Source organism: Cucurbita pepo, chromosome 10, assembly GCF_057944985.1.
Source record: "Cucurbita pepo subsp. pepo isolate OVF chromosome 10, ASM5794498v1, whole genome shotgun sequence".
Taxonomy (NCBI): Eukaryota; Viridiplantae; Streptophyta; class Magnoliopsida; order Cucurbitales; family Cucurbitaceae; genus Cucurbita; species Cucurbita pepo.
Window position 1 is genome coordinate 2,678,590 of NC_141807.1, and position 14,924 is coordinate 2,693,513.

Consider the following 14,924-nt stretch of genomic DNA (forward strand, 5'->3'; position numbering starts at 1 on the left):
AAAAACCTCACTTCACTTATCCCTGTCGGTGGACTGCTGTTACTACGGTTGATGTTGCGTTAAAGAATAACAAGTGTTCATATTTTGTTCATACATTTCATCGAATAAGGCTTGTTTAATTGAAAAGCAACCTCAGGATTTTAACTAAATTTAGTTTTTGAGCTACTAGATCTGTCTGTGTAGATGTCGTGTTGGAGTGTTCCAAATTGACACACATGATGTATTAGGAAACTAAGGAGAATTAATTACAGAACACAAACAAAAAGGATCCCAAATGTTGATCGATCAAAGCAAACACCCAAGTGTGGTCGATTCGGTAAAAACAAATTTCATCAATCAATTCAATCAAAAAGCACCTCTTATGATATGGAGTACAATGGAGGAAATTTTAAACAAAATAAAGATTCAATTTAAATAAATGAAGAACGATCACATCATCTCTCTCCTTATTTTCCTCGCTCTAGATGATGAAGCTGAGGGCGACGGCAGCCCATCCCAAAGCCAAGCTTCCGGCCACCTTCTGCAGTGTTTCAGCTCCACTCTGCAACAAAACACAGATCCATGACATTAATAATCTCATGTGACTCACTACTAGTCTAATTAATTTATTAATGTGTTTGCCGTAGTGTGAGCTCAGAACACTGGAATGACATTTATTCATCTCGAGCGTAGTGTGATCTGACATTCTGACGTTTTCTTTCCTTTTGATTTGACGCGTTATTGAGTACTTCTATGCCTTGGGTTAATCTTTAGACTCGACCATGGTTACTATCTCGACTTAAGGCCTCTTAGACGCTAGATCTACGCGTGTCGGTGGCGCGTGGCATTGAGCTCATTTCACTTGCTATAATGGCAGAGTGAAATGAGCTCAATGCCATCAATTCTATACAGATTATGGACACATATTGGGTATGATGGTAGAGATTTAGGTGGAATTAAATTACCTTGTCTTCTAGTGAAGGGCCGGGTGAAGGACCTTCCTCGCTTGCACCAGGGGCTTCGGAAGGAGGTGCAGGTGGACCAAGCAACGCCGGGGAAGGAGCTGGTGCTTTCTGCTTCCTCGACTTCTTGCTAGGCGCCGGCGATGGTGCCTCAACAGGAGGAGCACTTTCGGGAGTGCTTGTCGGAGTTGGGGCAGGAGGAGATTGCGTCGGAGTTGATACTGGAGGAGAGCTCTCTGGCACTGGGACTGGTGGAGAACTTGCTGGAACTGGAACCGATGGAGAGCTCGCTGGAACGGAAGCAGCGGGGGGAGAGCTAGCCGGAACGGAAGCAGTCGGTGGAGAGCTAGCCGGAACGGAAGCAGCTGGTGGAGAGCTAGCAGGAACGGAAGCAGTCGGTGGAGTGCTGACCGGTGGAGAGGCTACGGGAGCGACTGCTGGTAGTGCAGATGCGGGCGGAGTGGAGACGGGAGCTGGAGTAACCGGCTTTTGGGGAGCGGCGACGGGAGGTAAATTTATCGGTGGCGATATAGGAGACGCGGCTGGAGGTGTATACTTTGCTGCTGCAGGCGAAGTAGCGCCTGGAACGGTAGTCGGAGCTGCAGCTGGTGACTGGCCACCGACGCCAGCAACGACGGCGCAAATGAGAACGAGTGCGATTACAGACTGTCTCCCCATTCCTACCGTGGGAGCGTTTGTAGACGATGAAGTAATGAATGTCACCCAGCACTTGGCTTAATCGTGTATATATAGATTATAGACCCACAAATAATACCCCAAAGGAATTTTCTAAATTATAAAAATATATTAAAAAAATAAATAAAAGAACAATAGAACTGGTTACACAAATGGGCCCACTATTAATGGGCCTGTACTAGCCGTTGGGATAGAGAAGAGGGCCCACGAAGGGAACCAAACAAAAAAAACGGCATACCATGGGAGATTTAAACAGATCTTCTAAAGCCCATCGGGTTATTTTCTCGACTTAATTTTCTAATATTTGTAATCAATAATTAATATGTATTTTAAAATTAAAATAGTAATAATACGTTAATCAATGAACATAGGGTGATTAAAACTATAGTATAGTAATTGAACCGTTAAATTTAGGCGCCCCACGTGAATAGTAAATGGGGGATTAATTTGGCGCTTTAGTAACCAATAATTTGGTTGGAAGGAGGAGATTTTGATTGAGTGAGGGGAAGTGGATACAGCTGGATGATTGATCGTGGGGCCCTTCCCATTTTCGACAATCCAATAACAGTTGACCACGTGAACTGTCCCGCCAATTATTGCGGGGAAATTTACTGAGAGGTCTTACCAGTGGGTTGGGGTTCTTTTGTCGCACTACCACCGCCTTAGAAACCGTGCCTCACAAAAACGATATTTCTCTTCTTCCTTATGTATATACGTATATTATACGTACTTACATACATTACCAAACACATAATATAAAATATATATTTATATTAATATGCATTATCAAACCCTAAGTATGTATACATTATATTAAAAAAAAATTATTATCTCATAAAAGCCACATTGGTTAGTTATGAATGTTATTTATGGGGCTATATTTGTTTGGAGCCTTTTTCAAGTTTGTTTTTAAAATAGTTTTTTTTTTTTTTTTTTCATTTATGGTTTTGTGTTAACAGAGTATTTATATTGGAGTATTCTTCAATTCATCTACCAAAGTTCTGGTTTTATTTCAAACCAATTTATTCTAAAAGCAAATAATGCATCTTGGGTTTTCTTTTGCATCAAGTGATCTCTCTTTTCTTTTTATTATTTATTTATTTATTTTATTTTCACATCTTTTGATGTTGTTTTTTTTTTTATTTTGTTTGGTTGATTTCTATATATAGTCTTGTTAGTTCACAATAAATACTCAATAATTGTCAATGTGTTTTTTATAATTGTATGATAAAATTAATAATTTTTTAGAATTATTGAATCATACTATTGAAGATGGGGCTAATAATTTTTCAAACTGGCTTTATGTTTTTGTAGGTTTACGTGATTCCTAACTTGAAAAAAAGGTAACTGTGTAATTAATCTGATGCACTTTACTCGTCAAATCAATGGCTCGATTCATTATTCTAATTTGCATAGCTTATTATTTTCAATATTTATTGGAAATAATTCATTTATAAAATAAAAAATATCTTTATGTAATTTCTTATGTTCAGTAAATTTTATAAAAATATCCCTAAATTCCATGATTTTGTTTCGGTAATGAATGAACTTAAAACTAATTATTATAATTGTTATTTTCCGTTTTAAATTTTTTGTAATTAATTATCTATTTTGATTTACTTATATCACCTTGTGTGTATTTTATTTTATTTTTTATTTTTTATTTTTTGGGTAGGGCAGGCGTAGGGCAGCTTTAAGAAAAATCATCCCAAATATGTTATTATTGGAACGCTTACCAAAGTAACATTTCCGCTGCAGCCACGTGCGTCCAGCATTTTTCTGATATAATATTGAAAATATTGTTTTAAATATAATAAAAAATTGGACATTTACTTTAATATGTACAGTTTATGCTCCTTTTTGGTTAATATTTTATTTTAAACGTCACTTTCCGAAAATATTACAAAATTTAACTAATTCCTTTTGTAAATAATATAATACTGATGAAAAGTCCGTGACTATTAAATAAAATTAAAACTTATCCGGAAAACCAGGAAATAAGGTGTGAGCGCAATATATATATGTGATGCTAAATGTCAATTCAATTTTTGTTTATGTTTTTAAAATTAATCATGATTTACTTAAAATCAAACATTAAAGCAGTAACACAAATGATATGACGCTAATTAGACTGCAAACTTTACTACTTTCAATTAATGTCTACTTATATTCTATATTTAAATAATAATAGTAAAGTTTATATATAATATAAATACTTTTCCTCAAATTTCATATTTATCTAAACAAATAATAATTTATATGACAATTTGAACGTATCTTGGCAAATAAAGAACATATTATTATCGTAACAGTTGATGGTTGATACTCACGTATGGGCCTTAATGGGCTGGATCAATTGATCTTCATAAGAGATTTGGCCCATTTGAAGGAGAGAATATTGGAATCCTTAAAAAAGCCCAACAATTTCCTTCAATTTTATTTATTATTTGTTATATTTTCTGTTATAGAAAGGGCTGGACAACTTTGGTCCGTGCAGAGCAAGAAAGGCTCGAAGTCGCACCAATACAAATAGAGGGACGGAGGGAAAGGAAGAGAGACCCAGAGAGATCGAGAAGGACGCGGAGAGCAAGGGAAAGGGATCGGCTGGCTATCGGAGACTGACGGGCGAGTTCAACCGATAAACCCTCATAGGATAAATTTAGCGTGCCGACAAGGGAAGAGTGTGCAAGTCGTTGTTGTGGGCTGATTAATTCAGTGCCCTAAAACCATCCTCTTTCCACTTGCTGATAATCTCAGGCTCCGGCGAAACAGAAGGACGTCGATGGGCATTATCAGAAGTGGCTTCTCCCTTATAGCGGGAACTGTGTTAGGGATTTACATCGCTCAAAATTACAACGTTCCCAACATTAGGAAGCTCGCCAATACTGGGCTTGTGATGGCCAAACACATCGAAGAGAATTACAGGAAGCCAAAGAAGAGGGAGGATGATGATTGATTACAAGGCTCATGATCCAGGTTCCCTTTTTGACGTACTATTGAAGAAGTGCTTGTTAATTCTGGATTTGTAGGCATTGAGTACTATATGTTGAAATTTTGTGATTTTCAATTTAGGGAACTGAAAAGTTCTTAGCAATTAAAGAAGTTTTGATCACATAATTGGAGTTGGAATTTATTCCTTCGTGAACGCGCCATTGTTGTTTTCGGATGCTTATTGTGGGTAATTAAATTGGGGAAAAATAATGCAACATTTTCTAAAACCCTAGGTATGCGTTTTGTTCTTTGCAAGTATTTATCGATTGTCTGAATTTGAAGGCTAGCTATTTTATCAACAGTTTGATACGTTTTGCCCGGAGTACTCTTTAATGTTATTGCAAAAGGCCTTTCTTGGGGGAAATGGGATTGGAAACGATATCTGTGCATCTTTTTTTTCTTAGTTTCAATTTAATATCCCTGGAACTCTGACGTCTCTTAATGTTGAATTCTCATTTGTGCTCATTGGTTCAATTGGTCTTTTGTTAAAAGTTGAGTGGCTTGTCCTATCAAAATCATGGTGTCGTAGTTCAGCTAGTGAAATTTGATGGTGCTAGCGTAAATCCTCTGCAAAGGAATCAAGTACTCCATCCACCTGACAAAAGTTTTGGATAATATTGATTGTATGTTGGACTTATCGTGCCTGTATATAAGAGTATGTCCATCTTATTGAGCTTGGATTTTATCTTATGGGTCATTTTGTGGTGGAAAAAGGGTGCTGTACTGCTGAAAATTCTAATCGGAGGCTACAAAAGTGAGCTCAGCCAAAAAAAATCTTAACACTCCTGTATTTGTCCTGAAAAAGTATTAATTTTTTTTTTTTTTTTCAATCCATAGATTCCAATAAAAAGCACTTAGAGCATTCAACAATAGGGCTGAAACTTTAGCACCTGAACCAGCCACCACCGGCCCCAAACTCAACGAGAACATGTCCATATTATCTATAGATAGGCACAAACCAATTCAAGATGAAGAAATTAAGAGGAATATAGAGAGAACTTAGAGTCTGGTTTATTTGTTCTGTCTAGACTAGCATTTATGCCAGGCGTGTTGTTCCATACTTTCTTTCAATACAGCAGCTATTTACCTCCATGATGCAAGATGCAAACAAGCCGTCTTGAAAATCCAAGTGAGTACTGATCTTGAAAACTAAAATGGCTAGAAGGGTAAACCAGAATCTATCAGAAAGAGAACCAAAGAGAGTAGAGGGGTCAGAGCATTTGTTGTCCCCTTGGGGTGCACTTTTTCCTTCATGGATTTTTCTTTGTGTTATTAGGTGGAGACAGGATTTTGGTGGAGTCCTTCCATACACTCTTTTCTTTTCCAGTTGAGCATCTGTTAAGTCTATATATGTTTTTTTAAATATATATGACTATTAAGTAGATTCAGTCCAAATATTGTATTGCTGTCATCACAACGAAAAATTTGGCCACGACACCTTGATATGTGTGCTTTGGGATACATTGCTTGAAAAAGGGTTGCCTAGGTTGCTATCAACCACTTCATGAACTGATATTAGTTCGAAAACTAAGCACTCAGTTCTTGAAGATCACGTTATATGGTCTCTTACTCTGCTTTATACTTGTGTTTCATCATGATTCATATGTAAACTTCATCCCAGCTTGAATTTATGCAGTCGGAATCTATGGAGCCAAGTGAAGGTTCTTGACACTAGAAATTTGGAATAACTTGAACCATGGTTAGATCTTCTACCCTTTGTCATTCTCTATGATTTGACGGTTAGTTTCACTGTCTTCATTATTAAAAAATAAATATTGTTCCAAGGGGAAGCAGAAATATTTGAGGAAGACAGTTTTTCCTTTATTGAAATGTTTGATGTGATCATAGTCAATTAGGTCTAACTTTTTGTTGAATGTGACTTCGACTTCCCCGGTTAAATGATATTGTAACAACCTAAGCTCACCGTTAGTAGATATTGTCTGTTTTAACCGGTTACATATCGCCATCAGCCTCACTGTTTTAAAACGCGTCTATTAGGGAGAGGTTTCACATCCTTATAAAGAAATGTTTCGTTCTCTTCTTCAACCGATGTGAGATCTCACCATTTTAATAATATTAAATGTGTTTAGTTTAGTTAGCCTATTATAAGAATTTTACATCACATGTATCATGATTCTGGAAGCTGTTCATATATTGATTGGAGTTTAGAAACTGGGTAAAAGGATTGGAGACCCTCCCAAATGTAGAAGAGCCAACAAAAGCTCGCTGAAAAAGAAGTTATGCCAAAATTAGCTTTTCTTTTAAAAAGACGAAACATTTGGCAATCACAAAATTTGAAACAGTACGAGAATGATCCAATGGCATTGTTGTCCTGTTCCATTCCTCATTGGCTCTCTCTCACCCATAAAAGCATATTCACTCTACACTTTAATCATGACTGTCACTATCGTCCATCGCCAACGCCTCTCTTTCTCATGACTCCCACCATTGCCGATGCTCAACCCCCTCCCTCTGCGCCACAATCATTTTCCCTTTAGACATTAATTTGTGATTTGTGAACTAAAAACATTATAAAAACAAGCCAACATACCCATAATCATAAATCAGAGTTCCCCAATTTTATCATTAAAGTGAAAGAAAAAGGAGCTCAATTTTTTGTTAACAGAGGAAGAGAGATTAAGTATTAGAAGCATGCGTGGCATTGTTGATGAGTTTAGGTGTCTAAGGCTAAGTCTAAGCCTCACAGGGAAAGGATGCATGCGAGAGCTCCTTTAGCCATTCAAACGTTCGATCACGAGACAATGCTAACTTTTCCTGTTCTTCTTTTTCCTTTTCTGGAGTGTTCTTACGGTTCCCCTTCCTCCTCCTTACTACCACCGTCTTCGGCGCCGGCGTCACCGTCGACCCGACCGAACACTTGCACCCAACTCCGCTCAGAATCCCCCCGTGCTTTCTCTCTATTGATACACTAGCTCGAGGTCTCCTCATAATCTCCTTCATGCTGTTCCCGTTGCTTGCAGCAGGAATAAAGGCCTTCTCGCTGTCGCTTCGGCTGACGGAGGAGTTTCTCCTCGTGCTGCTCCGGTGTTTGAGATCCTGTAGTTCCATTCCGGGCGCTTTCACTACCCCTAACCGGAAAAAATCCCACTTGGAGGAGGATATTTGGCGGCCTCCGCCGGTGCTCGCCTGTCGAAACGTGATAGGCGAGGCCTTAATTTGGGGTTTGGGGCTCGGGTGGGAGTGGAATAAATTCGGGACTCTGGGCAGCGAGTTTCTAACAGCGGAGGTACTTGTTATGGAAGTAGTAGTTACGCTCGAGGAAGAGCACTGGCTTCTACTGCTACTGCTTCCACTGCTATTAATACTTCTGATGTTCCCAAACGAACCGGAGCCTGAGCCTTGCCGGCGGTGGAATCCAGCGGAGGTGGTGTCGGAGCTAACAGAGAGGCGAACGGGCAAAAGTTTACCCTGGTAGAAGACCTCGTCGGCCAAACACATTTGCGGCGGCGGCTGAGCGGAAGAATTACTGAAACCCCCTAAAGAACCAAAATCAAATTCTTCGTCGTCGACGGCGGCAATGGGTTTCTCGCCGGCTCCGAGCTTTTCTTCGAACAGAAAATGGGGTTTGTCGTCTTTGACCACATGTATGGGAAGATCGCACAAGGATAAAGTTTCGTCTTCGTGGTCGAGTTGCTCCATGTAAAATTCATCTTCGCCCCATCCTTCATTAGCATAGCTTCTCCCCATTTTCGAGTCTAAGAATTAGATTTTGGTTAAATAACAGAAGAAACCAAAAACAGAGTGAGAGAGATGGAATGTGAAGGCAAAGGGAGACAGACTATAAAGAGGCAGAGCATTTGGAAGCACTGAAAAGGCAAAGGGAATTGATAATTGGATGGTGGAAATGGATTGGTTTCCATCTATATATATATATCATATATGGGTGATCATGATTAAGATGTTAAACATGAATTAATAATGTTGAACACCCAAGATCATTCAAACTAGAAAATATTATAAAAACAGAAGATGGGAAGGAATTTTCAAAAAGTGCTCAAAAGAAGTGCAATGGACCCCCAAAGTGGCGCCCTTTAGATAGTTAGAAAAGGGGAAAAGGATTCAAATCAGAAGAAATGGGTAATATTATTATGCATGCAGAAGTGGGTAGTGAAGGAAAATGAAGATTTTTCTGCCAAAAAAGTGAATGATTTGGAAGCTAAAAGAGAGAAATTACCAGCTTTGAGAGTTTAGTGGAGATTTCTCAAAAGGAAGGAAAGAAAGAAAATCAGAGAAAAGAGAGACCACTTTGGAACTTAGACTTGGGATTTAATTTGAGATCTTATTTTTATATGCCTCTCTTCCTCTTCCATATGCTTTGGACCAAACCCATTCTTTATTTATTTACCATTTTCCCTTCTTTTTAACCTTATGGATAAAGTTAAAGTGAGGCAGAAAGAGAGAAGAGTTTGTCTTAAAAGTAAAAGATGGGAACCAGCCCCAGGTGAGGTAGAAAGGACATGTTCTAAAGTGAACAACTCCTCATTTTGATCATTTATATATACATATAAGTATAAGAGTATTTGAAAATAAAAGCAAATAAAAGCAAAAATCTAGAGCATTATTCTTTTAAAATCTGACAAAAAAAAAATTAATAATTTAATTTAAAGTGTGTAGCATAGCATATAACTTTAAAATGAATGGTTTAAAAGGAACAAAAATAGCTTTTAAAAATATAATGTGATTGTTGTCAAATAAGAAATTGTTGTAATTGAAAGTGCTTCTTTATAAAATGTTAAAACCTAAAAACAATTTTTGTTATAAATATTTTAAAAGGAGTGCTTAACGTATTCTAAATACACCCTCCAAATCGTAGGTTTAAATTTTCAACCCTAACTATAGACCAGTAATTTAAATGAGATTTACGCTCCGCCTGTATTTTTTGGTGTTTTTCGTTCACACGTGTTCTGTAGGAGCTTAGTCCGTCTTATTTCATATATTACTTGGCCCATGGGCTTACACGTTGTGGCCCAAGTAATATATGGTGGGCCCTTTGTGGGCTTTTGTATGTCTACCACAAAGGGAAATGATTGGAAATGCATAAATTTAAATGTTATATCTTGCCACTGTTGTTCATGTGTTATCCATATGTAGCTTTATGAATCATGATCCCCCATGTTCTATGACACATAGAGCTCGAGAAATAAAAAATAAAAAACCTGCGGCACATGGTACTATTAATTTTAAAAAATTATTATTATGTTATAAATTTCTTAAAATACACGTCTCATAAACAAGTCCACCAATATAAATATCTTAGTACACATCAAAATAAATGTTTTTCAAGAGGTTCCAGCTTTACTGCAAGAGCCTTCGGATTAATAAGTCAAGAACCCAGTTAGAGATAAACGCAATTACGAGGGATTATGAAAGCAGCAAACGCAATTTCCTGTTATTATCAATTTTTTTTTTTTTTTTTAAATTTATCCTTTCCTTTCCTTTTTCTGGGTAGAGTAGAAGAACAAAATGTTAAAAGAAACATTGAAACCAGCTCTATTTCTCGCTGGAAAATCGACAAATATTACATTAACTTTCAGGCCCATCTTCTTCATTGCCCTCTTTCTACGTCCAACTAAACGCAATCGGACTTCCCACAACGTGCTTCCCGTCCGTCCATTCAATTCGACCGAACCCTTCAGCGCTCGGCGGTGCAGAGGAACCAGTCGCGGTTGTGAATGTGACTGTGTATGACTTCTTCTCATTGGCTTTGGTGAAGCTCAATGATTCCGGCTCGACGGAGATTTTCACCAGCTTGGTCTCCGACGAGATTGAGACTTTGTAAGTTCCTGGGGAGCCGACGTTTGTGAGAGTTCTGGTGTGCTTCACTACACTGGAACCACTGCTTCCGCCGCCCAATACGCCGTCGAAAACGACGGCGAATGAAGGGTAGTTGAGATTGTTGACACTGTACTTCTTCCCCGAGTCGCAAGTGTAATCTCTCCTCGCCAGGGAGTTGATCTGCGACGAAGTGTAGTTGAGTGCGCAGAGGAAGTCCAGGTAATCGTCCACCGTTAGATCGTAAACAAGACCCGGATTGAGGGCTGAGACGGGATCGACGTGTCCGGCACCGTGATCGAATGGGGTGGATGGTTTTCCGGTGGCGATGTCTTGGATCTTTTGGCCGTTTTTGTAAGCTGTGTAGGCTGTTGTCATCAACGCCGATCGAATCGCCGCCGGACTCCAGTCGAGATGAGCGCCCTTGATTAGGGCGGCGAGACCGCTCACATGGGGGCAGGACATGGAGGTTCCAGAGATAATGTTGAAATCCACTCGTCTTTCATCGATGGGTAAACCACTCGGTCCCACTGCTTTTGACCATCCAGCTAAGATGTTGACGCCAGGGGCGATTATGTCGGGCTTCAGCACCTGAGGAGTGATAGAATTTGGTCCTCGGGAGCTAAACGCTGCCACCACCGGAGACGGTTCGATCCCCAATTTCGTCCCTTCGAATAAGATCGTCACTGTCGGCTTTGGATCCGAAATGAGATACTTCCGTATAATGTCACCGGATTTCTGACCCACCGCCGAGGCGGGTAGAAGATGAGAATCAGCCACCAGCTCTTCTCCATTCGCGGCGGTATTGGCCAACACCATTCCGATTCCACCAGCGGCTTTGACCACCGCCCCTTTCTGAACCCTAGGGTTGACACCCCGGTCACAGAACACGACCTTTCCGGCCACTTTTTCGGGGATCAAAGTACCGGTCATACACAAATTTCCATTGGCAGAGTTACTCGCATTAGCAGCGTAAATAAAAGGCAACAACGTTCCCGGCAATGACTTGCCTCGATAGAGCGAAACGCCGGAGAAGTTCTTGCCGTCGCCGATACTGACGTACGCCGGGAAATCGCGATCTAATGTTCCAGCGCCGACGGTTGTTATCCATGGAGACGTATTTGACAAGCTGTAAGGGCTGGGGCCGGCATTCCCAGCAGAGCAAGAAATGAGGATGCCTTTTTCCATGGCGGCGAAAGCTCCCGAGGCGACGCTGTCTTTGTAATAGTCAGATATTCCGCCGCCGAGAGACATGGAAAGGACATTAACATTGTCCTCCACAGCCTTTTCAATGGCGGCTAAGATATCGGAGCTGAAACATCCGCCCGCCCAGCAGACCTTGTAGGCGGCAACCCTCGCACGTGCGGCCATCCCACGGGCGGTGCCGGACGCGTAGCCAAATAGGCTCGCGTTTTCAACCACAGAACCAGCAGCGGTGGTAGCGGTGTGGGTTCCATGTCCGTCATCATCTCTCGGAGATCTCGATTCTTTCGATTCGTCGATCGGACCGAGAGTCGCCTCGTAGCCCCTGGAGAAAAATCTGGCTCCAATCAGCTTCCTGTTGCAGTTCGACGCACTGAAATTGGTACCTGATTCACACTCTCCTTTCCAGCTACTCGGCACCGGTCCGAGCCCAGTATCGTCGAAGCTCTTACTCTCCGGCCAAACCCCAGTATCCAAAACTCCGATGATAACCTCCGATGTGGAGGTTGATTCAGGGTACAGATCTGCATTCTTGTCGAGTCCAAGAAACTGAGGAGTACGAGTTGTATGAAGTTCATATCTCATCTCCGGCACCACAGCCAGAACCCCAGGTTGGGCCTCCAGTCGCTGAGCTTCCTCCGCCGTCAATCTGGTTGAAAACCCATGAACGACGGTTTTGTAAGCATAGATCATATCGGCCGTGTCGGACACCGATTTGAGCGACGCATCGTACCAGTGCAAGTGGTGCTCAAAAGTCTGGGGCATTTGGTACTTGGCCATGTGCACGACGTAAGTCTTCTTCTGTGCAGCAGCAGCAGCCATGAACGGCCCAGAGAAGAAACAGAAAAGTAGAAAAACCCAAACCGGCTTCTCCATTGTCTCTGCAATCAGAAAGAAAGCATCAAAATAGAAGAGGGAAATGAGGGTGGGGAGATTTATAAAATGGAGAGGGAAACAGAAAAAAAACCAGAGAGAGTGGGGGGTGGGGAGTGGTTGTGTTGTTGAGTGATTGAATAATTGCGTGGAGTGGAGCCAAAACGGAAGAGGACCTAGCGACAGCTCTGCAGGAACGTGGAAGGGGTAACGCTAATGGTAATGGAGGAGGAGGGGGAGGAGTTACTTCTTCCTTTCATCACGTGTACAACCGCTTTTTCTTCTACTCTTTCCCTCCTACCCTCACCTTTTGCTACTTAAAAGCACTTTAAACTTAGCTTTATTATATATATATATATATATATCCTAAATTTGTACTTCATTCAAGAAATAATCTTAAATTTTCAATTTTTTCTAATCCTCCTTGAATTAAAAAATAATATACAAACTTTTTAAATTCATGAATATTTTTTTAATAATATACACAATTCCATATATTTGGTATAATTTAACCATAATGTATATCATATGTTTTCAAAATTTATATACCCTTAAATTCTAAAAAAAATTATAAAACATAATTCAAATTGCATAGGTAATCATTTACTAATGGTGAGCTGATTTTATGGCGTAATTATATTATTGACTAAGTTATGTGGAAAAAATCATTAATAATGTAGGTAGGAAATGAGTACCTATTTTTTTCTTTTTGTTTACATTGAAATTTATATATTTATATACTTATCTCATACCAATCTATTTCTACACGTCTTTTTAACCATCCGTTTTTTATTCATATACTAATTATCAATAACCTAATTTCATTAATACTCTTTAATTTTTTAAAAAAATTTAGAATACTTTTATAATTAAAATATACATAAAAATTTATAAGTTGTATTAATACGTGTTATCTCTTATAAACATATTTTTATTAATTTATGTTTAGGAAGGTTAAAGTGGGAAGAAAAAAATGTTTAAGCGTGGCTGGTTCACGGGTATGTGTCAGTTGTGTCTGGTAGCGAGACTTTAACTCACGGAAAGCTATCCGATATTTTCTACTCCCAAATAAGCGGCCAAATTTCGACCTCATTTTCAATTTTCTTTTAATGATTTTATATTATTGCCATATTCACATCTACCCACTTGGCCTCATCATTTCCAATGCCCGATTTTTTATTTTTTTATTATTATTATATTACCAAAAGCAAATCTAAAATTCGATTTATTTATTTAATAAATTTATTTAACGGCTATGTACTTAAAAGAATGTATATACATGATTTAGAATTAAAACTTTTTTATATTATTTATAAAAAAATCCGTCATATAAATACAAAAAACTGCCAGCCGTCTAATAGAAAGTAAGTACAATAACAGCTGTAGTTGTTACAAGCGTAATTATCTAATAGGTTTCAATATCACACACATTATAGATATAGTTACGTCATTTTATTTTTTTACAAATGAAAAACTTGCAAATTAATTATGGGATAACTCCAAATTTATGTGTCCCATTACAGTGCTTCCTAAGCAACAGAATATATGAAAATTTAATACCATATTATTTAATGACCATTAGAATCATTAATCTTGTATCACTTTTTAAAAAAAAGTAAAAGGTCATACGAATATTGTCCACTTTTGAAATAGACCCTAAAAATTTATGATAAATGAAGGGACAGTGTTTAAAATCATTCCATAAAAAGGAATTTTGGCGAATTTTCTTTCCCTCTTAAGAGGTAAGGCGGCCGTTGAGCTTAAGTTTGATTTTATAGCAAATTGAACGATGAACTATGACTATCAATTTGGAAGCTGGTCAAAATAAAAAATTTGAAAATTTTTAAATTCCATGTTTAATAAAATTTTACATTTTTAAATTTAATTTGATTTTATATTCTTAAACTTCAATTATATTTCTTTTGGCTTATGGGAATCCTATTATTATAATTAAAAGATTCGAACGTGGGATTCAAGAAAAGAAAATATCGATTTTACATCACTTTTTTTTATAAGTTCATGAAAAACAAAGGGATAGAAGAATCCCTAGAAAATGTAAATGCTCCAATTTGTGGAAAATAATAAACGGTGGGGCCGGGATCACGTGGTTTCCTTTGAAGGGCGAGATGTCCATTGTTTGTTTTATATATAAACAAAATAATAATAATAAAAATATTATTGGATTTTACGTAATAATCCATAATTTCTTAAATTATGGTAACATGAGAATCAGAGGCAGTATGTGATGGTATAAGAAAATTTTCCAACTTAGGCACGACCACCGGAGGAGATAGGTAGTTTTGGTCTGCGGTGGAACGAAGATTTTGATATCCACACGTCGTTTAGACGAACTGGAAGAGTTGCGTTAGGGGACCTCTTTTTTGGCACTTTTCTTCTAATTTCTATGGTTGTCATAACCACATCGAC

At 38.7% G+C, this 14,924-nt stretch overlaps 4 protein-coding genes across 7 annotated transcripts; 1 reads left to right on the forward strand and 3 right to left on the reverse strand.

Moving 5' to 3' along the window:
* Window positions 1-312: 312 nt before the first annotated feature.
* Window positions 313-1,634, reverse strand: LOC111804499 (uncharacterized). The gene is made up of 2 exons (XM_023689328.2): window positions 945-1,634; window positions 313-541 (listed from the first exon to the last, which is right to left on the reverse strand). The coding sequence occupies exons 1-2, from the start codon at window positions 1,617-1,619 to the stop codon at window positions 461-463; spliced, it is 756 nt and encodes a 251-aa protein (XP_023545096.2). The 5' UTR covers window positions 1,620-1,634; the 3' UTR covers window positions 313-460.
* A 2,486-nt stretch (window positions 1,635-4,120) lies between these two features.
* LOC111803077 (uncharacterized) lies at window positions 4,121-6,458 on the forward strand. Of its 3 annotated transcripts, none has more exons than XM_023687348.2 (2): window positions 4,121-4,613; window positions 6,250-6,458. In XM_023687348.2, exon 1 carries the CDS (start codon window positions 4,420-4,422, stop codon window positions 4,591-4,593), a length of 174 nt encoding a protein of 57 aa, XP_023543116.1. In that variant the 5' UTR covers window positions 4,121-4,419; the 3' UTR covers window positions 4,594-4,613; window positions 6,250-6,458. The 3 variants fall into 3 exon arrangements, with proteins under 3 accessions (XP_023543116.1, XP_086984099.1, XP_023543115.1); XM_087127973.1 differs by having other exon boundaries at window positions 5,466-6,340; XM_023687347.2 differs by having other exon boundaries at window positions 4,122-4,613; window positions 6,265-6,458.
* Window positions 6,459-6,750: 292 nt separating this feature from the next.
* LOC111803076 (uncharacterized) lies at window positions 6,751-8,871 on the reverse strand. Of its 2 annotated transcripts, XM_087127972.1 has the most exons (2): window positions 7,334-8,871; window positions 6,751-7,100 (listed from the first exon to the last, which is right to left on the reverse strand). In XM_087127972.1, coding segments are annotated over exons 1-2 (1,005 nt in total). In that variant the 5' UTR covers window positions 8,337-8,871; the 3' UTR covers window positions 6,751-7,098. The 2 variants fall into 2 exon arrangements, with proteins under 2 accessions (XP_086984098.1, XP_086984097.1); XM_087127971.1 differs by lacking the exon at window positions 6,751-7,100 and having other exon boundaries at window positions 7,189-8,868.
* Window positions 8,872-10,115: 1,244 nt separating this feature from the next.
* On the reverse strand, window positions 10,116-12,819 carry ARA12 (Subtilase family protein). Its single transcript, XM_023687992.2, has 2 exons — window positions 12,592-12,819; window positions 10,116-12,505 (listed from the first exon to the last, which is right to left on the reverse strand). Exon 2 carries the CDS (start codon window positions 12,498-12,500, stop codon window positions 10,209-10,211), a length of 2,292 nt encoding a protein of 763 aa, XP_023543760.1. The 5' UTR covers window positions 12,501-12,505; window positions 12,592-12,819; the 3' UTR covers window positions 10,116-10,208.
* Between the last annotated feature and the right edge of the window lie 2,105 nt (window positions 12,820-14,924).